Source organism: Tamandua tetradactyla, chromosome 13, assembly GCF_023851605.1.
Source record: "Tamandua tetradactyla isolate mTamTet1 chromosome 13, mTamTet1.pri, whole genome shotgun sequence".
In the NCBI taxonomy this organism is placed as follows: domain Eukaryota; kingdom Metazoa; phylum Chordata; class Mammalia; order Pilosa; family Myrmecophagidae; genus Tamandua; species Tamandua tetradactyla.
Window position 1 is genome coordinate 35,363,894 of NC_135339.1, and position 23,822 is coordinate 35,387,715.

Sequence of the window (23,822 nt, forward strand, 5' to 3'; positions counted from 1 at the left end):
GAAGGGGTGATCTTGATGTATATTGTGAGTTAATACTTTGACTTCTGGTTTCAGTACTTAGTGGCAATGCAACTATGAGCAAGGAACAACATCTCAGAACCTCAATTTCCTTACTGGTAAAATGGAAAAAATATTTGAGGATGAATGAACTAATGCAAGGAAATTTCTTAGCATAGTGCCCGGCACATGGTGGGTGCTTAATAGAGGGTAACTATTATTACTAGGACAGTACCGCCTATCTTGTCTGCCCTCTCCTTGGGTCCATTAAAAATGTAAGAAAATTATTCAGGGAGAAGACAACCCTAGTGTATTGTTTACTGGTCAAATCAGAAATGGAGCATGTTACTTCTGAATCCGTTTGTTAAAATGAACACTGAGAATGGAAGGACATCCACGGAAGGGCCCCCTGTGGTGGTAAGCAGTCTAAAAATCATGGATATGAGGGATGGTTGACACATTGTGGGTGCTTAGACTGGAAGTCGATGTGGAAACTGGCTTCAAGTAGATCATGTGGAGATGAGACGGTTGTTGTATTCTGTGGGCTGCAAGGAGCAGACTTGGTCTCCTAACTCTATCTGAGGAAGAACTTCCTCATACTTAGAGCTATCTTGACATAGAAAGGGCTGCCCCCAGCAAGCTTTCTGAGGCAGGGCCCATGCCTGTACCTGTGCTGTGTGCCTGGGGCCCAGTATTGAGTCTGGTCATGAAACATTTGTCTCATGAAGGGTAGAAATAGACCGGAGGAGCATTTAATGACTTGCAGTGTCCTTCTAACCCAACCTTTGTGTAGTTCTGGCGCAACCCTACATGCTGGAGAGAATATTTGGCTCTATAGCTCTTAGTTAATTACCTCTTTTATCTCATAATATTCTCTAGTAAAAGAGTTCAATAAAAACGGGTTTCTCTTACACAAACATGATTTACAGTGTCCTCCTATGTTTTATCCTAAAATTCCAAACACTCAGAAACCCTAGAAAATATCTACTAACATTTGAGATTCATGACTTATCTCATGTAAGTGATTCTATTATCAAGGAACACATGGAAATATAAAGCTGTCAGAATTACAAGTATTTTAATGGCCATCCAGTTTAACTGCCATATGATACTTGAAACCGCTCTTCAATATCCTTGCCAAGTGGGTTTCAGCCTGTGGTTGAATATCTTCAGTGATGGGAAGGAAACTCACCTCCCTGGAAAAGATGTACAGCACAGGATTTGAGAGCATGAACTCTCAAGGAGGCCAGACAGTAGGTTCAAATCCCAATTCCACTGCTGGGCTTTTCCACTACACAGGGAAAGCTGTGTCTTCTTGGGAAGTTATATAACTTCTCCGAACCTTGGTTTTCTCATCTGTAAAGTGGAGAAAATAATGTTTTTTATGACATAGGGTGAACATGAACCTTAAATGAGACATAAAATGCTTATAGAGTTGCCTGGCACATTGAGGAAACACTTAATAAAGGGTAACTCTTTCACCTTTTGAGACAAAACTACTTACTTTTAAATGGACTTTTACAAAATTTCCCTTTGTATAGCTAAAGTTTGTCTTCATGAAGTGCAGTCCTTGTTCTGGAAGACCAAATACATTAAATCTATAGTGCCATTCTCAACTGGCTGGTAGTGGCTTCCTGGAGATGAATGTTCAGTGGGATTGTAAATGTCCAATGGGAAAGAAAGACAAGATGGCTTATGATATCTGTCATGGTATAGGAATTGGAGAAATGGGGAGGAGGTAGGAACAGAGTAAGTGCAAACATTACTGTGGTCCACTTACTAGTTCTGCCTGGTTTTTCCCTTTCGAATCATATAGAGTGTGTCTCTTCTCTCATGTCCCCTGATTCTTCTCATCTCATGAGCCCTGCAGCCAATACTTAAAAATATCTTTTATGATCTGTTGCTGAGTGGATGTTCTTACATCAATAATACAACTCTCAAAAAGCAGGAACAAGCTCTGAGTAGCTGTCATAAAGCCCTTGCTTTTTAACCAATTTATCAAATTCGACAATGATTTATTTGAAAGCACAATATGAATAAAGAGAGGCAGGTCTCACTTTTTAATGCTAAGAGAGTGACAAACTCTGACTAAGAAAATAGCTCCAAAACAAGACGGAAGCACTAAAAACACAGAAATCTTTGGGCCTTTTGGTGTTGCAGTCAGTAAACTCACTTTCCTCGATAGCTCCTATGGGCTTCATTACATGACATCAGAGTACAATAATTGATATGCATAGTGTAACTCATCAAGAAAACAATACTTTGTAGTCATACTCCATTTAAGAAGGCAGGGAAGTTTGTAATGTCCTTTATAAAGGTCATCAACAATTAACTAAAATAAGGAAATTTTATTGCTGTAAAGGAAGCTCAGAAAATTGTAGTATGTGGTCACCTGATTCTTTGATGCTATCGCATAATTATAAATGCTTTTATCCCAGCCACATTTAGGTGGCACAGCACAAGTACTGTAGAAAGATTATAAATAGATAAGAATCAGTGAATATTGGGAGAAATGAATAGTTCATTAGAAGAGATGGTAGATATTCATTTTCTTGTACATCTGAAAACATCTATTGAGCATCTATCATAGACCATACACTGTATTGCGGTCCAGGGGTCCAAGAAGCAATGAGACGTGATCACCTGCTCAGGGAGTGCAGGTGATAGTCCACCTGGAGAGGCTGACATGTAAAATAAATATAGCACAAATGAGGGAAAACAATTCTGCTGGGTGAAGGATAGAGGCAGTGGCAGGGATAACTAAGAGACGTAATATTTCAGTGAGGTATTGAGGGATACGTAGGGATTTACTATTTGCCTTGTATGCAAAAGGAAGAAAAGGCATTCCAAGCAGTCATAACTGTTTCTGTTCTTGAGCCATCACTCTCAGTAATATAACCTTAAAAGGAATGAGGAGCCCAAAAAGTTTGGTTGGGAAAAAAATGGATTTTGAGAATGCTTGTATAAAGGAAAGAAATATCAGATGTGACTTTTGCTTCAGCTATAAGAAGTAGCATGAAGATGTTCCAAGGGTCAGTGGAACTGAAAATGAACCAAAAGAATGGAAGGCAGGGATCCCAAAAACATATAAACCAAATGAAAGAGTATAGATGAAGTTAAATGTATATGGTGGTGTATAATGTGTGATTAGCTGAAGTCAGGAGAGCTGCATGTTGGTGGGATTCTCCCCTGACTGCTCCATGATTATGAGCAATGGTCGCCTAATTGCTTCCTCAGGTATTTAATAAGTGACTGAACCAGACTTGTAATCTAAAATTTCCTCCTAGATCTGGAATACCTCAATGTTCTCACAAGACTAGAAGCAGGGAGCTTGGACAGAGACAGCACCTGGACCGTTGTAGCTGCTCCATAAATGTCAAAGGAATTAATTCATTGCCTCTTCTGGAAGAGCTGGGGGACAACTTGTGAAGACTTTAGAAAGAATTGGAATGGCCTCAGGCTAAGTCAAGGGGCAGATTTTGCCTGGCATTTTGTAAATAGACTGGGGGTTGGAACTCAAAGAGTTCCAAAGGTGCCTAACAATGAGATGGTGACACCATTCATAAGGCAGAGAGGAAATATCAGAGAAGTTACTGCCTTAGGAATGGAAAGAGGGAAGAGAGCAGGTATTGATGGGAGTGTTTGAATTCAGGAAAGCTCTATGGTTTTCATGGAAGTGGCTTAATCTGCAATTTAGTGTTTAGGTCCTGCTACTAAGACTGTGACCCCATCCATGCCCCTGAGGGTATTAGATTAACCTCATACGTGATGGTCAAGGGCTTTGTAAATGTTCAAGGAGGACGATGAGCCACATGTAGACATTGTCCTGCAGAAAATTTATGGGACTTAGAGGGGAAGCCAGGACAGATTATGATGCAGCTAATGGAGAGCATTAAACTAACATCAGCTGCTTGCCCTTCTAATGCTTCTGATGACATTTTATATTCTTACCAATTTCCTGAACACCTTGATAAAGACTTCCTTTGACCAGGCCTTGGGGATCAATGACTGAGTGTTATGGGGTGGGGGTGGGGGGTGTCCCAGGAAACCAGTCATGATTTGCAATTAAGCAATAGAGCACAGCATCCCTCTGAAGCTGTCTCCGTTGTTAGAGGCAACAGTTTTGTTGGGAGCGGGTTCCTAGAGACCTGAAGGGAAAGAAACAATAGCACAGATAGGAGCCTCAGGGCAGGAAAAGGGGTTCCTAGAGGAACATTTCATCTGGCTATGATCACAGTGGCTTTCAGACCCTAGAAGCTAATTAATGATGGCACAAATACCAAGGTTAATGTAAGAAATAATTACCGTGGAGCACAAAGCTCTCATATGTACTTGTGATAAGTTCCTGAAGGAGGAATTTAATGGGTTCGTGTCAAGCTCTTTAATACATGATATTGTCTCAACTGTTGTCGACATTGTTTTTTGTTTACTTTTTTAATCTTACATTGAAAAATAAGAAAGAATTAAAACTACTTATATTGTCACTGCTTTTTGTTAGCAATTATATGAAATTGAACATTAAAAATAAAAAAATGATGTTCCTGTCCCATACCATCTATCAAAGATTTTAACATTTACTGTGCATCTTTTCTGAGTTATTATGGTCTTTCTTTTCTTCCTTCCTTCTTTCCTTTTATCCCTATCCATCCATCTATCATCTATCTATCCATTTGTCCATCCATCCATCCATCTAAATATCTATCAATCATCTATCTCTATCACCTATCACCATATATATATATAGAGAGAGTACACATGTGTGGATAGTATCATATGTTAGTCTGTAACTGTAGATAATTTTACATATTGGTAGATATAAATTTATAATATTTAAAAAATAGCTGCATAACATTTCATAGTATGTGCTGTAATTTATTCAATCAGTGCCCTAATAATAGACATTTAAGTGTATTTTTTCTAATTTTCTTGAAAACAATGGTGCCAAAATCCACATATATGTATTATATATATATATATATATATATATATATATATATATATATATATAAAATATTCCTGGTTTTATTTCCACAGGCTGGATTCTTAGAAGTGGAATCACTATATTATACAAGAGGATATACACATTTAAGTTTTTACTTTCCAAAAATTTGGGTTAATTAGCATTCCAACATCAGTGTATGAGCATGCCTATTTCTGTTACTTTTGGCCCATTTAAAGTGCAACTATGAAGATTTTAAACTTTTACTAACCCGAAGGTTGAAACTAGTATCTAAGTGATTTAATTTGTAATTCCTTAACAGCTAGAAGGTAAAACATTTTTCTGGGTGATTGTACATTTGTGTTTTCTCCTCCTTTAATTGCCTATTCAAATCCTTTGTCTACATTTCTATCATCATTTGTATTTTTAAATCAATTTTTGGTAACTTAACATATTGGATATTAACCCCTTATTAACCATGTCTTCCAAAGAGCAGTGACTTTCAAAAAATGTTTAAATGTCAATTTCATGCCAGACTCAATAAATTAAAAGTGGTACTGCAGAATGTGGTCTTTAAATACTCTTGCTCACTAAAAACAGATCAAGGCTCTTTGGAAAAATGACTATTTTCAGATCTGTGCAGGAAGTATACAAAGGGCACCTGGAACATCTTGACATACTAGAAGGAAAGTTATTAAAGACTGCAAGGACCATAGTATAACGAGGTTCAGGAACCAATCTGAGTCACTTTCCACCAATCAAAGGTGGACAACATGAGAATCAGTAAAGGCATTAACTGCAATGAATGAAAACACATCAAGTTGTTAAAATCCACAGGTTTATAATGTTACTTAGAAAAACCTACATTAATCCCATTTGGATGATGCTAATAAACTAACTCATTTTGAAAACTGATAAACTATCAGCCAATCATTTATTCTGCCTTTGCTACATGTGCAATATAGCTCACGTAACCAGAGAGCTGATTAAAACTAGAATATCACCATTTGAAATAATAAGGGATCTAATACAATGATCCACATGAATGAATCCTAGCAGTTCATAAATTGGTTTGTGAATTCCTAATGAAATAAGGGATCTAGGCAAAGATCATCCACGGCTGCGAATGTCATAAAGATTAACATCAACCAGACATTATGGGTCTCCCGGTAGACTTTTGCAGTACTCTTGCAAGAAAATCAAAACCAACTTTGGCTGAAACATCTGGCTAAAACTTCCATATTACAGGAAATAATAAGGGACAGAAGAGGAATAGGTTAAATGATACTATGCAGATGCAATCAGCATAATCCAGACTACAAAATAAAGGACACAATTGCTCCAGCAAATACATTTCAAGGCAACAAAATAAAAAAGAGACTATAGAGTATTGGAGTAGTTAGAGGGAAGTACCTGAAACTGTTGAATTGTAATCCAATATCCTTGATTCTTGAAGATGACTGAATAACTACAGAGCTTTGAAGGTGTGACCATGCGATTATACTCCCTTTATCCAATGTATGGACAGATGAGTAAGAAAAAAAGTAAGACCCCCTCCCCCAAAAAAATAATAGGGGAGAGGGTGCATATGGGATGCTTGGGGCATTCTTTTCCACTATTACTTTTACCTTTATTCTTATTTTTATTTTTTTGGAGTAATGAAAATGTTCAAAAATCAATGGTGATGATGAATGTACAGCTATATGATGATACTGTGAACCATTGATTGCATTTGGATGATTATAGGGCCTGTGAATATATAATATATCTCAGTAAAATGACATTTTTTAAAAAAAGAGACTTTAGAGACTATCAACTAATCTCAGTGCTTGTACTTTATTTTGATCCTGATTTGAGCACATACATTTAAAAAATATGGGACTATTGGGAGGATGTTAACATTGACATAAACTTTACGATATTAAGTTATCAACGTAAATTTTCTAGGTGAATAATAAACAGTATGTGGCTGTTTTTTTTAATGGATAATCTATATTTTAACTATATATGCTAACAATATTTACAAATAAATGATGCTATGTCTGGAATTCACTGCAAAATAATCTGTGCAATGAGGGTGAAAGTGGGTATGAGAAGAGATGGGCCATGATTTGATGATTGGTGCAACCGGGTGAGAGGTACATGAGGGATCATTATATTGCTCTCGCCACCATTGTATATGCCTTAAACTTTCTATAATGAAGTTTTTTTTTTCAGTGTTGCTGTCTGTTTAAGGGGGGTTGTGGTTTGCAATGCTCCGTTGGCTTGGTTCCCTACTCTTTGATCCCTGAAACATCTAGGAAATCTCTGGGCTCCCACTAGAATGAAGCCCCTTTGGGGGCAGGAATTTTTGTTTAGTTTCCTCCCTGTATATTCCTAGTGTTTAAAACAATGCCTGACACCTAGCAGCTCCCAAGTACTAGTGGAATGAATGAGCGGTTCTCAAACTGGTATTGCACTCGTTTCATCAGGCCCACTGGGGAGGCGTCACATTATGAAGAGCTGGACCCAAATCCTGAAGCCACGCCCACCATGGCCTCTTCACAGTCTAGAAACTATTGGTGCAAACAAATAAACTCGTGACTTTTTTACAAAACTAGAACGTAAGAGATCTATCTCATAGCCCTCCGACTGCCTCTTGTCTCCACATTACAAGGCTGGCTCCTCCCACTGCGTCACTGGCAGTCCCATTTCATTGTCTCCAAATCAGAGGTTCTCAACATTGGCTGTGCAGCAGGACCCGGGGCGGGGTAAGACTAGTAAAAATGCAGGTTCCCAGGCCCCACCTTCAGAGATGCAGAGTCCCGAGTCTACCGACCTCAGACAAGCTACTGTAAAACAAAACTCCACAGGTGATGCCGAGGGCTATCAGTGCAGTTACCCAAATTATTTCCTCAGTCCTGGTCTGGCCTTGGTCCACAAAACTGTGGTCTAATAAAATCATTCCTATAAGATGCTCTTTTAGCTGAAGGCTGAATCACCTTGTCCCATCCAGCACTGGAGAAGTTGTATTAATTACCGCGTTCCCACGGACAGAATTGCAGAGCCAATGTGATTTCGCTCCTCCGCGCCTCTGCGCCTCTGCTCCGCTGCCGGTGCTTGTTTTCCGAAGTTGGAAAATTTTGCTTTTATGGGGCACTTACTCTACACTCTCAGTAGGCAGCCCTCCTGCCTTAGAGCCGAATTGTCCCGCTTCTTTGTTTTTAACTAGCATTTTTTAACTAGTTTCTGGAGGTGGGGCCTCCTGCTGCTGCAGTTATTCTCTGGGCTAGTACATTCAAGTGATATTCTCTCTGCAAGTTAGCTCAGAGATAAGATTCTGCCATAACTTCGAAGTCTGACTGCTTCTTCCAGGGGCCTTGACCGACTTTTGTTTTTCCATTATATAACCTTATTGATTAATCAAACCGATGGCGCACAGGGGCTGGTTAATGGACGATGGCTCTGGAGTTTGCCTGAAAACAATTATTTATTGCTTTATTGATGTGCTACTTATTACTCTGTTAAGTACCATAGGGTGTTTAATTATGTGAAAGGGAAGTGCAAAGGCAGCTGCTGAAAGCTGGAGTTAAAGAGGCCCAGTACCTGAGTTCCTGACAATGTGTTATAAAACAGCTTTAAAACACATGCACACACAAAGGAAAAAAAAATTCAAAAGTTTAATAAGCTTGGGAACAGAATGAGCTGAGAAACTGCCTTACCATTTTGTGGCCTGATATTAGCCACAGTACTAGCAATGAAATCTGAATATTTTAAATGAAAGGGAAACATTTTTTTTTTTTAGAAATCATACCATTCTACATATGCAATCAGTAATTCTTAACATCATCACATAGATGCATGATCATCATTTCTTAGTACATTTGCATCGGTTTAGAAGAACTAGCAACAGAACAGAAAAAGATATAGAATGTTAATATAGAGAAAAGAAATAAAAGTAATAATAATAGTAAAAAACAAACAAACAAAACAAAAAAAAACCTATAGCTCAGATGCAGCTTCATTCAGCGTTTTAACATGATTACTTTACAATTAGGTATTATTGTGCTGTCCATTTTTGAGTTTTTGTATCTAGTCCTGTTGCACAGTCTGTATCCCTTCAGCTCCAATTACCCATTATCTTACCCTGTTTCTAACTCCTGCTGGACTCTGTTACCAATGACATATTCCAAGTTTATACTCGAATGTCCGTTCACATCAGTGGGACCATACAGTATTTGTCCTTTAGTGTTTGGCTGGACTCACTCAGCATAATGTTCTCTAGGTCCATCCATGTTATTACATGCTTCATAAGTTTATCCTGTCTTAAAGCTGCATAATATTCCATCGTATGTATATACCACAGTTTGTTTAGCCATTCTTCTGTTGATGGACATTTTGGCTGTTTCCATCTCTTTCCAGTTGTAAATAACGCTGCTATAAACATTGGTGTGCAAATGTCCGTTTGTGTCTTTGCCTTTAAGTCCTTTGAGTAGATACCCAGCAATGGTATTGCTGGGTCGTATGGCAATTCTATATTCAGCTTTTTGAGGAACCGCCAAACTGCCTTCCACAGTGGTTGCACCATTTGACATTCCCACCAACAGTGGATAAGTGCGCCTCTTTCTCCGCATCCTCTCCAGCACTTGTCATTTTCTGTTTTGTTGATAATGGCCATTCTGGTGGGTGTGAGAGGATATCTCATTGTGGTTTTGATTTGCATTTCTCTAATGGCCAGGGACATTGAGCATCTCTTTATGTGCCTTTTGGCCATTTGTATTTCCTCTTCTGAGAGGTGTCTGTTCAAGTCTTTTTCCCATTTTGTAATTGGGTTGGCTGTCTTTTTGTTGTTGAGTTAAACAATCTCTTTATAAATTCTGGATACTAGACCTTTATCTGATATGTCATTTCCAAATATTATCTCCCATTGTGTAGGCTGTCTTTCTACTTTCTTGATGAAGTTCTTTGATGCACAAAAGTGTTTAATTTTGAGGAGCTCCCATTTATTTATTTCCTTCTTCAGTGCTCTTGCTTTAGGTTTAAGGTCCATAAAACCGCCTCCAATTGTAAGTTTCATAAGATATCTCCCTACATTTTCCTCTAACTGTTTTATGGTCTTAGACCTAATGTTTAGATCTTTGATCCATTTTGAGTTAACTTTTGTATAGGGTGTGAGAGATGGGTCTTCTTTCATTCTTTTGCATATGGATATCCAGTTCTCTAGGCACCATTTATTGAAGAGACTGCTCTGTCCCAGGTGAGTTGGCTTGACTGCCTTATCAAAGATCAAATGTCCATAGATGAGAGGGTCTATATCTGAGCACTCTATTCGATTCCATTGGTCGATATATCTATCTTTATGCCAATACCATGCTGTTTTGACCACTGTGGCTTCATAGTATGCCTTAAAGTCAGGCAGCGCGAGACCTCCAGCTTCGTTTTTTTTCCTCAAGATGTTTTTAGCAATTCGGGGCACCCTGCCCTTCCAGATAAATTTGCTTATTGGTTTTTCTATTTCTGAAAAATAAGTTGTTGGGATTTTGATTGGTATTGCATTGAATCTGTAAATCAATTTAGGTAGGATTGACATCTTAACTATATTTAGTCTTCCAATCCATGAACACGGTATGCCCTTCCATCTATTTAGGTCTTCTGTGATTTCTTTTAGCAGTTTTTTGTAGTTTTCTTTATATAGGTTTTTTGTCTCTTTGGTTAAATTTATTCCTAGGTATTTTATTCTTTTAGTTGCGATTGTAAATGGGATTCGTTTCTTGATTTCCGCCTCAGCTTGTTCATTACTAGTGTATAGAAAAGCTACAGATTTTTGAATGTTGATCTTGTAGCCTGCTACTCTGCTGTACTCATTTATTAGCTCTATTAATTTTGTTGTGGATTTTTCTGGGTTTTCTACATATAGTATCATATCGTCTGCAAACAGTGATAGTTTTACTTCTTCCTTTCCAATTTTGATGCCTTGTATTTCTTTTTCTTGTCTAATTGCTCTGGCTAGAACCTCCAACCCAATGTTGAATAATAGTGGTGATAGTGGACATCCTTGTCTTGTTCCTGATCTTAGGGGGAAAGTTTTCAATTTTTCCCCATTGAGGATGATATTAGCTGTGGGTTTTTCATATATTCCCTCTATCATTTTAAGGAAGTTCAAAGGGAAACATTTTTAAGGCATTCATGCATTTTTTATTTGTTGCTATCGATTGAAGTGGCACCCATAATAAAAGTGACAGCTAGATGGTATTGAAATGCGGATCTTTTTAGAATGGGGGTGGGGGGGTGGGGAGGGAGAGGGTGTCGGCTCACCTGGCCCACAGCCTCCAAGGAATCTGGTTGGTTTCTCATTGGTAGTCAACCCTTGCCATTCGAAGGGCAATCATGTTGGCCTAAGGAGAAACTTTTGAAAGGAAAACTACCAACAAGTCCTCACGGCTTTGTATCCTGTTCTGCTACAGGATGATTTCTCCACTGTGGTGCCGATGATCTTGATGCCTCAGGGGGCTTGATGAAGTGGGAGAGTGTGCCTGGGCTCCGTGACGTCAGTATTGCTAAGTCTAAGCTTTCACCAACGGGGAAGGATGACCGATTATTTTGATACTTAAGATTGGAGGTTTTCAAATTATGCTCCCAGCGATCCTAAAGTTCCTTCTTTCAAAGCTGGGCAGGCTCATTCACCATGTGCTAAGTTGAGAAGCAAAAGTTTTGGACAGCGTGGGAGCTGGGGGGCAGCATCCCTGGGAAAGCAGTACTTCATGCCCACCTCTAGCAAACCGGTCATCGTCCCACTTGCAGATCACTTCCACCCTGGAAGTTTCTTGAGGAGGTATCCTTCTATGGCTTGGATTTAGGGAGGGGAAAATATCTTTTTCTTCTAGTCTCCTATTGAATCAGGAACAAACCATAAGTTACTGTCTAAGCAAATACTCACAGAGACACAGAGATGTCAACAGAGATAATTGTGTGATGGGTTTGTGTTGTAGTGAAGAACTCTCAGCTTGAAATAAGAAAGAGTTGAAATGCCACCTCTGCCACCTTCCAGTTGTATGGCCCTGGAACAGTCATTTAATTTCTCTGAGCTTTGCTTCCTTATTTGTAAAATGGACAAAATAATCGCAGCATCATCAGCTTGTGGAGAGCATTGTCTGAGATAATAGATATAAAAAGCACAGCCCTGTTATGACACATGGTGAATGAATAAACATTAATGCTCAATTTTTTTCCAGATAATACATGTAACACAATTTTTAGATAAGGAAAAAAATGGAGATTACTTTCTGACTTTTAATGTACTACTTTCTAGACTTTATTCCATGCTGAATATTATACAGATTATTGTTCTAGTTTGCTAGCTGCTGGAATGCAACACACCAGAGACAGATTGGCTTTTAATGAAAGGTGATTTAATTCGTTAGTTCTTCTGAGGAAAGGCAGCTAACTTTCACCTGAGGTTCTTGCTTACGTGGGAAGGCACAGGGTGATCTCTGCTGGCCTTCTCTTCAGGCCTCTGGGTTCCAACAACTTTCCCTGGGGTGGTTTCTTTCTGCATCTCCAAAGGCCTGGGCTGAGCTGCGAGTGCTGAGATGAGGTATGCTGAGCTGCTTGGCTGTGCTACGTTGAGCTCTCTCATTTAAGCACCAGCCAATTAAGTCAGACATCATTCATTGCAGCAGGCACACCTCCCAGCTGACTGCAGATGTAATCAGCAACAGATGAGGTTCACACGCCATTGACTTATGTCCACAGCAATAGAACTAGCTGCCTTCACCTGGCCAAGTTGACAACTGAATCTAATTTTGTACACATTTATGTACACAAAAAGTAATTTTAAGTGAAAAATGTCAGGATACGAACTTTCATATAAAATATGATCTCTTTCTGATGTATAATTTTACAGATAAATTTCACTAACTATTCTATAAAATATTTACAAAATTGAGAATGATATATCCTGATTCTTTTTTTTTTTAACCATTATATCATGACAGGTTTATTTGGTTTTGGAAATTAAACTGTGTTCTCAAGAATCCCATGGAACTAAATTTTGCTCAAGTACAATAAAAAAAGTGTTCACAATATTTAAAAGCCCAGTCTTAGATTCATCTGATAAGTAATGCCTGAATGAAAGTGGGGACTTATCTAGTACAAGAAATCAAGCCTCAGGGACAGCATACAACTGTGGACAAGCTTATAGGTTCTGGATTCAGGCGGTCAGGATTTACATCTCAGCTCTTCCATTCCTTCACTTTAAACTTGACCTTGGAAAAGTTCTTCATCCTTTCTGAGCTTCAGTTTTACCATCTATAAAAGGGAATATTAATAGCACCTAACCCAGAGGGCTGTTGTGAGGAATAAACGAGAACACTTAGTTGCAGGGTAAAGTGTACTGTATATGAATAGAAACTTTGCAATTATTATTTGATTCGTAGATTCTCCTAAATTAAAGCACACCACTGAGATACAGTGAAGGTAGCTGATCGCACACAGGGCTAATTACTTAAATTTCTTCTTGTCGACTCTGCTGAATTTTTGTGGAAGGCTTAGAATTACCTTAGGATGAGAAGAGCATTTGGAGAACCACGGTATATTTGTATATATTCATAATTTTAATGATCAGTCCAGTGGTAGTCAATACTTTGTTTAAAAATATTATTCCGTCAGGATGTTTAAAGTAAAAAAAATACATTATGAGTTAGCTTTTTTTAATTTTACTTTATTTACAGTTAGGGGGGTATCACAGTGTTCTGCCATTACAGAAAGTCAGTGTGATGCAGTTTACAAACCTCTCTTTGGTTGGTATCAGGCAGACCTGGACTTCAATTTTATGTGAATTGGGGAAGGAACTTAGTTTTCTAAGCCTCAATTTGATCATCTGTGAGTTGGGGATAGTGAAGAGGTGTTCGTCTTTGTATTATCCACTGTCTGTCGGCACAGCAGCAGAGCTGACCATTCTAAAGGCATGGCCCCCTGGCTAGGTTCTCGACTTCCCTCTCTTGGTTTAGAGTGCACGGGACCCTCCTTACCTGTACATACTGTCAGCCCCACTCAGATGCCTGGTCATATGACTTCACTGGTTCCATGGCTCCTGCTATAAATTCTATTCTTGGTTCATTCTGAGTCTCCATAAACACTCCTTGCTGAACCTGAGCCTGTAGGACCTATGTGGGTGTGTCCCCGGGAGGAGACTGCCTCTTATGACTACTCTGACCCCCTGACCAGGCATCACTGAGTCTTACAAGCTCACGTCCCTCCGGGCACCTATGCACCTTAAAGGTCTCTGAACAATCCTTCAGTCCGCAACTTATTCTGAACACAAATTGAACTTGGGGCGTTTAGATAAATGGAGATGCAGTCCCCTACACTCACAGAAAGATGTAAGGTCCAAACCTTTTCCTCTTAGGAATGAGGTGATGTATAATAAAAGACTGTATAATTCGCAAAATGCTCTACAAGTGTGACTTAACTCTCTCATGATATCTGCTTAGGTCCTCACTCTGTGAAAAAAAGCAGTGGATAATTGTTAGGTCCAGGAAACCGGGAAGGGTACTACAACTGGAGCTGCGGAGGCTGTGTGGCCCCTCCCAACATGGCTTCTGGAACGGCCCCTTCTGCACACCTGACTTCCGGAACTGATGGTCCGCCCCTTCCGGACACCTGACTTCCGGAGAACTGCCCCTTCTGGATGTCACCTGACCCTCTTGCTTAAACACTGTCCACGCCATCGCCCAGGTGTAGATTCTCCTCCCTGCATCTTGGATTCGGTGAGCTCTGCTTGGGAGCGCAGAAATAAACCTGCCCACTTTAAATTTCCTGGTCTACCTTTCTTCTTTCTCATCCTTTCACCTCCTAAACCTTTCAATAACTTTGTCTCCATTTTAGAGATGTGGAAACTCTGCAGCCAAGAGGTTAAAGGACTCACTTGAAGATCCGTGGATAGTTGGTGGCAGACGTGGGATTTGAAGTCAGGGAGTCAGGACAGTGGTAGTGAACTCTTTCCATGTTCCTGTTACACTACAAAGCCTTATATTGTTTACTTTGTGTATCAGACCATTTCATTTTATAAAACAGACATTTTACAAATGGGGTAATTGGGACTCAGAGAAAGGACGTAACTTGCCCAAGGTTACACAGCTAGAAAGTGAGATTTAAACTTGGGTCTGTCTGACACAAGCCTGTGCTATTACCCAATATATTACAGAATTTCCTGAGAAGAGTTTGAGCTTTTGGACATTAAATAAATAGAGCATAAACCATATGTTTGAAGCGTTAAAAGAGCCATTAACTGATGTCTGACTCTGTTCTTCTTCAGCTCAGCAAATATTGATTAAGCCCCTATAATGTGTCAGCCACTTTTCTAGACAAGATAAAGGACTGCGGTTAAACTTCTCAGAAGTTAGTGTTTGTATCAAGACACTCCACCAAAGGGGCCTGTCCCATAACCGCTCGCCCTCGCTATGTTAGACCCTGCCCGCCTGTTTTCCAAGTGCCAGCTCCTACATTTCTTTGCTTGAAAGTTTCCCGTGGCCTCCAAAACTTGCTTTGCTTGCCTGTGTGGCCAGCTGCAGGGCCAGGGAAACAACTCCTCTTGGGATCTACTTTATCGATGATGGAAGCTGACTTGTAAATACCTCAGCTCCCTCCTCTCTGGTGGGATAAGTCTGAGGAGCGTGTTCTGTGCTGGCTCCCAGAGTTTCCTCTTTGGGATCGAGCTCCACTTGCCTATAATGGTAGCTGGCTTGATAATGTGCCTTGCATTGACTGCTTTCCCTATCCTGTGTCACTTTCCTACCCTCTGTTGGTGTAGCCTTTGCCTATCAAATAAACTTCTTGCACTCAAGTACTTGTTTGTTTGTCCAGTAAAGAACCAGCCTGAATGGATGAGTCTGGGAGCTATTCTTATCTCTTCGGGGGGTGTTTTCATTTTTCCATTCAGCAAAAGTTTATTCAGGCTTTAGAGGTCTGAGCCCCAGCTAAGCAATTGGAAACACAGACAAACAGAGAAAACGGATAAGAGACACAGTCCTAGGGACTCAGGGAGGTGGGGACAGCAATTGAAATACTCTGTTCAGGGTCCATTTGGGTGATAATACAGTTCATCTTGGAAAATAATCAGAAAATCAAAATGACTTCGGTAAATTTATTTGGTTTTACAAATATAATCTTGGGGGTTGGGGGTCGGGGGCAGTAAAGAAATGTCTTGTGGAGAGAAATGATTTCCAATCTTAAAATGGTTTTTACTTTATTTTTACTCAGCCAACAGCATTCTCTAATTCCCAGAGTTGCCTGGCTTATCTTTCTCCTCTAATTTTAATGCCCAAATCTTTAAGGTCTCATTTGGTTAATGTTTAATGCTCTCCACAACTAGTGTTTGATATTTACACTTTATTGGGCTAACCAAATTTGTAGAGCAAATTAAAACTGTGTGGATCTTTGGCAAGCCACGTTTAGATATGTGTTACTCAGAAACCTTCTGGTTCAATCCTGCAGGCCCCAAATAGCGTCAATTAAATGTCCTCCTTTTCTAGCAATATCTGTAACTTTCCACATCGCTTTTGGGGATTTACAGTTGTCACAGCTCGTGTCCTTCTGTTTCTGGAGAGCTTGTCACAGTGGAAAGCTCAACTTTCATGGGAAGTGAAAGCATCAGCAACAGGTAACCTATTAAACTAGATTGACCAAAGACCAGAAAAATACACTGGAGGGGGAGAAAGGGGGAAGCTGGGAGGGGACAGTTTTTGTGGAAGAAAGAGAACTGGAGAGTTTGTATTTTTGTCTAAAACACACCCTCACACTAATAAAACCTACAGGTGTAATCACACAGCATTTAGGTAAAGGATCAATACTATACTTAGCTGAAGAAACGTATTGCTTCTCTTCCCTGTGCTCTTTTTTGAGCAAACTGAAGGGGCAGATGGGTATTGCACGACAGAGAGGTTTGGGGAAACCTGGTGTTGGGTTGCAGGCCCAGCCAGGTCAGAGCTCCTGGTAACTGTGGCCAATCCCTGAAATGAACCTTCCTGGGCCTCATCCGGGAAAGAAGACGGCGTGGGCTCTGGTCGCAGTGTCTTCCAGTTTGGACATTTTGGGATCCAATCCTCCCTCTAGCCCAGACATAAAATTCCTGAGGAGAGAAGGTAGGGTTTACAACAATCTTAAAGGAAACAACTTTCACAGACGAACACCCGATAGACGACAATTTAATTTTACTCGCCTGCGGCTGGCTGGTAGCAAAGGTTTCTCCATTCTTCCGAACCAATATCCCCGAACCAGTATTCGTCTTTGCAGGGAGATACCCGGTTTTAACACAGTGTGAGGACATGTTAAGTAGGTTCTGGGGTTTAATCAACGGATGAAAATGAGGACTTCCCAAACTGGAGGGTCACCGATGGGCTTGTGGACTCAGGTTTGCAGGTGTCAGATTTCCTCAAGGCTACCAGGGAAAGCCAGGCTGGGTCCCGGGGACTGCTGCTTTTCTGGCACATCAGCAGTGGCTGAACACTAACATGTTTAACAGTTGGACTTATTTTTAATCTACTGTATTAGGAGCACAAATTTAATCACGTACAAAATGTTACCGATGTTATTTTTTGTCCCTGCATATGCATATATCCTTAACACTGTTTTGCATTCCCTTGTGCTACAAAGCTCTCCATCTGACATCTGACTTATTTCATAACATTCTCTCTCTTTTTTTAAGTGCAAATATATGTGGAGGAAAAAGAAACAAGGAGCTGAATTTCCATTCAGTGCAGCCCCCTTGCTTAAAGAAATAACTGCAGTACAGATTTTCACAATTAACATTCCTGCAGTGAATGTAACATTATGGATGGAGCTAATAAATGTTTTCAAACACTCCCTCGGCTCAAATACACTTCAGCTTATTTTCTGTCATTTGATGGCATGGGTAGGTTGAGACATTCCTCTAAGCTTTTTCTTTCCTTCCCAAAGAAAAAGATCTTATCTCCCTACCCACCCTAGCTCCCTGCTTACCCCCTTCCTTTGCCCTCCCCGCTCCGTGCCTATTGCACTGAAACTTGACTTGCAAGCCGACAGGCTGGTAACAGATTAATTTTACTCTGCAAGGAACTCCAAGCATTTTGGCCAGGATACATGAGAACCCTGTTATAATAGTACCGTTTTTCTAAATTAAATATTAGGAAAAATTAAACCAAATTGGGGTGCCTAGTGCACTGGAAAATATTCCTCTCCCAAATACTCCTCTGTGATAAATGCCTGAGTAAGTGAAAGCACAATAAATATGCACTACTTTAAAAACCTAGATTATTCAGGTTTTAAAGACTTATAGCTAAAAGTGGTTTAATGTTTCATGCCTAATAATAGATTACTCCTATCACATTTCTAACCTTTATTTCTCCTCGCTTTGAAGTTCAGCCATATAAAGGTTGTTTGTAGAACCACAGGAAAGTTAAAGCAAATATTACTTAGAATGATTCATGCCAGCAAGAATTTGCAATGAAGGCAGAGGCTTTTTTTTCCCTTTCCCCTTTCTGCTGTGTGCGTGTGTGTGTGTGTGTGTGTATGTGAGAGAGAGAGAGAGAGAGAGAGAGAATCAAAGGAAATGAAATATTTGTACTATTTTTTGGTTGATAAATTTATTAAAACATTTTAGAGGCTTGTAGTAAAGGCACAGCTGATGTAGACTGTCTGGAAACAGATTATACTCTGCTCTGTGGGGGAGACAGAATTTAAAGGGGGAAAAAAATTCCCTGGATTTCAAAAATTGCCACCAGGTCACAGCAATACTTAACTAACTGAATACATTAACTGGAAGGCTATAACATAGATGCTTAGAAAAGAGGAGGGGTAGTCAAGTACATTTGATCCTGTGTTCTTTGCTTACAGATTAGCCTTTCAGAATGAGCAACCTGATTTTTTTTTTTTTAAGGATCCATTTACCTTCCAGAGCTTTCCATAGCAAAACATTTTGCATGGTTGCAAAAGAAATTAATTTGTTGCCAGTTGCTCCATACTGGCAGGAATTCTGAATAAAGAATGTAAGCAATCTATCTTTGTTTGCAAGATATAATTAATCTGGCAGTTAAAATTCTTTGGAAACATTCTGATGACTTATGTGGAAAAGTAACGCAGCATTTTCAAAGAAAACTCAGAACTGTATGCAAGGGAAGATAAAAGATATATGAAATGTTTGTTCTAAGTGATACTATTCATTTAAAGATCATAATGTAACCCCACCCTAGCAATTATTGTGAAAAACAAGACAAATCTCCGTATATAGCTTTCTGACACAGTCTTGATTTGAGAAACAAAATAAGCACATTACTGTTATAGCCTAATAGACTGCAAGCTGTTTTATTAGAGTCAGCTGAATCCTGTTTTGCATAAAAAAGAACTCTGTTTGCTATCAAGAACACATTTACATTAATATGACTTTGACAAAGTAAAATAAAATCGCATTAAGATGATGTAAGTAGATAAGACAATGAAATCTCTGTGAGAGAGTTTTGGCACACTAATTACAGTCAAGTCCCTGCAGGAAAAGAACATATTTTTACACCAACTATCCATGTGTTTGAAAATGTAGAGAGCCCAAGATGCAATGCTTGGTTTAGGTATTTCCTGAATTCATTGTGTTTCTGTTTCTCTGAGGTAGCTTTTTTTTTTTTTAAAGGCGCCTGTCTGATAAATAATACTTTCATTTAAAATAATACAAGCAAGTTTCTTTCTGAATACGAGCCTGTAATCATCCTGATTATTTTAAGGGACTTTCCAATATAGGGCAGCTGAAAACAAGGTTTTAGATTACATGGTAATTTAGGAATGCATGAAAAGCTAAGCAGTTACCATAATAGGGTTCTGAATAAACGTCATGGTTTTTTAGAGCAAAACATAACAACATATGTTTTGTGATTTATTTCAATGATTTTTCTAGATATATATATATATCTATTTTGTTCAGGTTCTATCAAAATATTTGGAGGCCTCATCTGTGTACAGTGTTTTTATAACCTTATTTTGAAAACTTTGATGTCTCTCTTTTTAGTTTAGTCATTAAAAGAGAGGCAATGATGAATGATGATAATGCCGTGGATTTTATGACTAATCAGTTCTTGGCAGTGGCCATATTTCTTCTGTAGTGAAACTTTAATATTCCTTTGGCCTTGTAGAGGCTTAAAAACTTCTTTTTTTGGAACTGTGCTTCACCAGCTACTTATTAAGTATTACCAAACAGTCATTGCACAAAAGTTAGCGCTCTGATTTAACAACTGACAAAACGAAGCAGTGGGGAAACAGTATTTCTTCTCTTTCTTGGCTTCGCACAGATTTGGGGTGCCTCCTCTCTCCCCATGTTTTGAAGCCAAGGATATACAGAAAAACTAGTAAGATGGTGGGAAATTTGCGAAGGAAGACTGAATTCCTAGGGGTGAGATGGGCCGCCATTTGTATTTCCTCTTCTCTAATTGTCCTTGTGTATGCACAGTTTTTATGAGGAGCCGACTTGCTCCCTGCAGCCTTTGATGTATTGTTCTTGAAGTTGCAGCAACAAACACCAGGTGTCTCCACTTAGCTGAGCTAAAGGTTCTGAAAAGGAAGCCACTTCGCCAGGAAAAGAGGAAGCTGCCTTCCCTTTCCCTGGTATCCCTGGTATCCGTCTGTTTAAGCCCAGATGGGCTGGCTGGAGGCAGGGGAAGGGAGTTCATTCTTTCATGAGCTTTCACTTGAGAGCCTGTGGACTCATCAAACCTGTAAAGAAACCTTATTTTTGTGTGGGCATCCTTGGAAATCTTGGTATGCTAGCAAAGGAGAGTTAACCAGGCAGCTAGGGCCAAGATTATATTCCTGGTCTGCTCTGACAGGGACCCGCCATCTTGGAAGGCAAAAAGCCAATATTGGATGGGTGGGAACCTTCTTCTTTAGGTAGAGTCAACCCTAGTGGGCTTTCTGCTTAGGGGCAAGACCAGAGGTATAGCAGCTGATGCACTGGGGCCAGATGGCTTCTTCTCTACCAGTGGCCAATGCCCCAAATTCCAAGTTGGGAATGTCACTAAAATTTATTCATTTCTTCAAAAAATATTTATTTAATCTGTACTGTATGCCAGGTATCATCTTAAGCAGTGAGAAATCCAGATTAAATCTCTGCTCTTATACAGCATGCAGTCAAACATACTATTTATTTCCAATGATGCTTCAGTAACACAACACCAGTACTTCCCAAAATGTGTCTTGTGTCATTCCAAAGACAGCGACTGATACTGTGCTGAGAAGAGTTTCCACATTTAATTATGCACTGAAATTGCTGGGTTAAACAAAAGTTGGACAGGTTTCTACGTGCAAAATTTCTGAGTTACCTCCAAATGCTAATTTGCATTTTGTCCCTTTCAAAGAGATAGCCTATACATTGGCCAAGGCATCATTTATTTTAACCTAGAAATTACCTGAGGCGCAAGTTACTCTTTAGTAGGACATACTTTGGGAAAAAGCTTTATGTAGTGGATACTCAGAATCTCTCTCTTACTCTTTCAGATACTAGCCAAGATCCTAGGGAATCCACAGAGAGCAAGAAAATTCCCTGCCCTCTGCAGCTTATAGCTTTATGTAGAAGAGATGAGTAAATAGGCCACCCATCTCTATAACAAAATTAATATTCACTTACAGTTCCATACTGAATTATATGATTAACACATAATGGTATAGTATTCACTATAGCCAAAAAGTAGAAATGACCCAATGTACAACAACTAATGAATGGATAAGAAAATACAGTATATCTATACAATGGACTATTATTTAGCCATAAAAAGGAGTGAAGTACTGATACATGCTACCACATGGATGAAACTCAAAACATGCTAAGTAAAAAGAAGCTGGACACTGCAGGCCACACATATTTTCAATTTATATGAAGTATCCAAAACAGGTAAATAGGTAACCACAGATTAGTGTTTGCAGGGGACTGGGGGAAGGGAGAAACGGGGAGTGACAGCTTCGTGGGTATGGGTTTCCTTTTGGAATGATGAGTATTTCTGGAACCAGATAGTGTTGATGGTTGCACAAAATTGTAAATGTTGGTAATGTTCATTTAAATGTTATGTGCGTTTTGCCACAATAAAAATTGCAAAAAACATAATCGCGGTAGATACAGCCAGAGTTATTATTTCCATTTCAAGTTGAGAAGTCCCTATTCATCACCGGCGCCATGAGAACAGGGGCAGCAGTGGTGTGGAATGAGAGGTAATGCTTGTCCTTAAAGGTCTTCAAGTCTGCTTAGTGAAGGGACAAAAGACCCACAACGAATTATGGTGAGGCATAACTGAATCAGCATTATAACTGCAGCACAGTCATAACACTGAGGAATATTTGGGAGGAAGAAACAACTGATTTTCAACTGAGGTGATTGGAAAATCCTCATGGAGTAAGTAGGTGGTGGCTCACACATCTGGAAGGTTGAACAGAAATTCAGTAGACAGAGAAGAGGAAACAGAGAATTAGAGAGAATAAAAACTTACTGAATGCCATATTACAGTGACAGAGTGTGAATTGAATTCTAGTTGAATATACTCCTCATTATTGTCTACTCCCAGGTTTGGAATTCTGCCATGACTTCTCCACTCATCACTCACTGCCACCCTCCCCAGCCAAACACACACACACACACACACACACACACACACACACACACGTACATGCACGTGTACATGCATGAAAACACATATGTGCCTGGACACACACTTCTCCCCAGGCCTGGCTCTGTAATTTTCAGGGTCAAGAGCAAAGTGAAATTGTGGGGCACATTTTTCAAAATCTATTAAGAATTTTAAGACAGCAACAGTGCAATATTAAGCTATGCCTGCTTCTCCCTCCAATCGATCATGTCCTCACTTCAGTGCTGGTGCTTTTTTCTCTGGGAAGGAAAGCTGATAACCATTCGAGATAAGAAGTCCACCAAGCCATTTGGACTTGCCAAATGTCTCCACTGAAGAGGATAATAAGCTTGTAGATACAGGGTCTGTGACCCTCCAGCAGAAGGGTTGGTTTGGCCTTTGACTTCCTGGAGTCAAGCACAGGGAGGGACTTTCATTTTCTCACTGACAACCAGCCAGATTCCTGTGGGCTTGCATATCAGAGCAAAACAGAGTTTCAGTCTTCCCTCCGCCTCTCATGAGTCCCCGGGGTCACATTCCCTGAAAGAAGTCTCCTTAATGATTTGATAGGCCCCAATTTAGGCTTCTTGAAGTTCTTGGACAATGCTCGGGTCTTGGCAGCCTCATGCAGGCAGCTCCCATTCAAAGACTGTGGACTTTCCAGATAGATGTAGAGGCTTCCAGGACAGAAGCAGTGGGAGGGCGTGTCACCAGGATCCTGAAGTGGATTTGCTTGGCTTAGCACTTGTTCCTTCCCCGAAGTTGTGACTTAACGCTTAAGTGAGGAAAAGAAGGGAGGGAAAGCGGAATCATTCAAAACCAAATCATTGAAGGCAGATCCCTGGAGTAGCATTTCCTGATCTCAGCTGCCCTCATCCTTGCTCTATCTTTAACAAAGGAGAAATGAGATGCAATGGGGAAAGCCTTGCAGCCTTGCAAGGAAAAAGGCTGGATTTCCTTTTGGGAGGCAGGACTCAGGGAATTTTGCTGGGTTTTCTAATAACTCTTTTGCTGTTCATGCCATCATAGCCATACCTCATGAGCTCTTCAGGGCCATCTTCTTCCAGCCTTGATCAGGTAGGAGGCCAAGGTTGGAGGGAAGAACAGGTGAGATTGTGCAAGGTGGGCGCTAATGGAGACGGGCTCAACCAGAGGACACGGTAATGAATGAGGAGAAACGCGCTTTGAGGTCTTACATGTACTGTGGAGAGAGACCGGGAACTCCTTTGAAAGCCAGGCAGAGCAAATTCTGACTCAGAGCGGAAGGTAAGTGGGAGCCA

The 23,822-nt window shown here is 39.9% G+C and overlaps 1 protein-coding gene across 5 annotated transcripts in view; it reads right to left on the bottom strand.

The window, feature by feature from the left end:
* Positions 1-1,058: 1,058 nt before the first annotated feature.
* Positions 1,059-23,822, bottom strand: part of CABCOCO1 (ciliary associated calcium binding coiled-coil 1) — a 246,978-nt gene continuing 224,214 nt past the window's right edge. For 3 of the 5 annotated variants that reach the window (XM_077125209.1, XM_077125210.1, XM_077125211.1), the window contains one exon: positions 16,080-17,042. In XM_077125209.1, coding sequence (XP_076981324.1) covers positions 16,770-17,042 — 273 coding nt within the window. In that variant the 3' untranslated portion in view covers positions 16,080-16,769. Of the gene's footprint in view, positions 1,354-16,079; positions 17,043-23,822 lie in introns of those variants that run through there. The other 2 variants (XM_077125214.1, XM_077125213.1) reach the window with 2 other exon arrangements.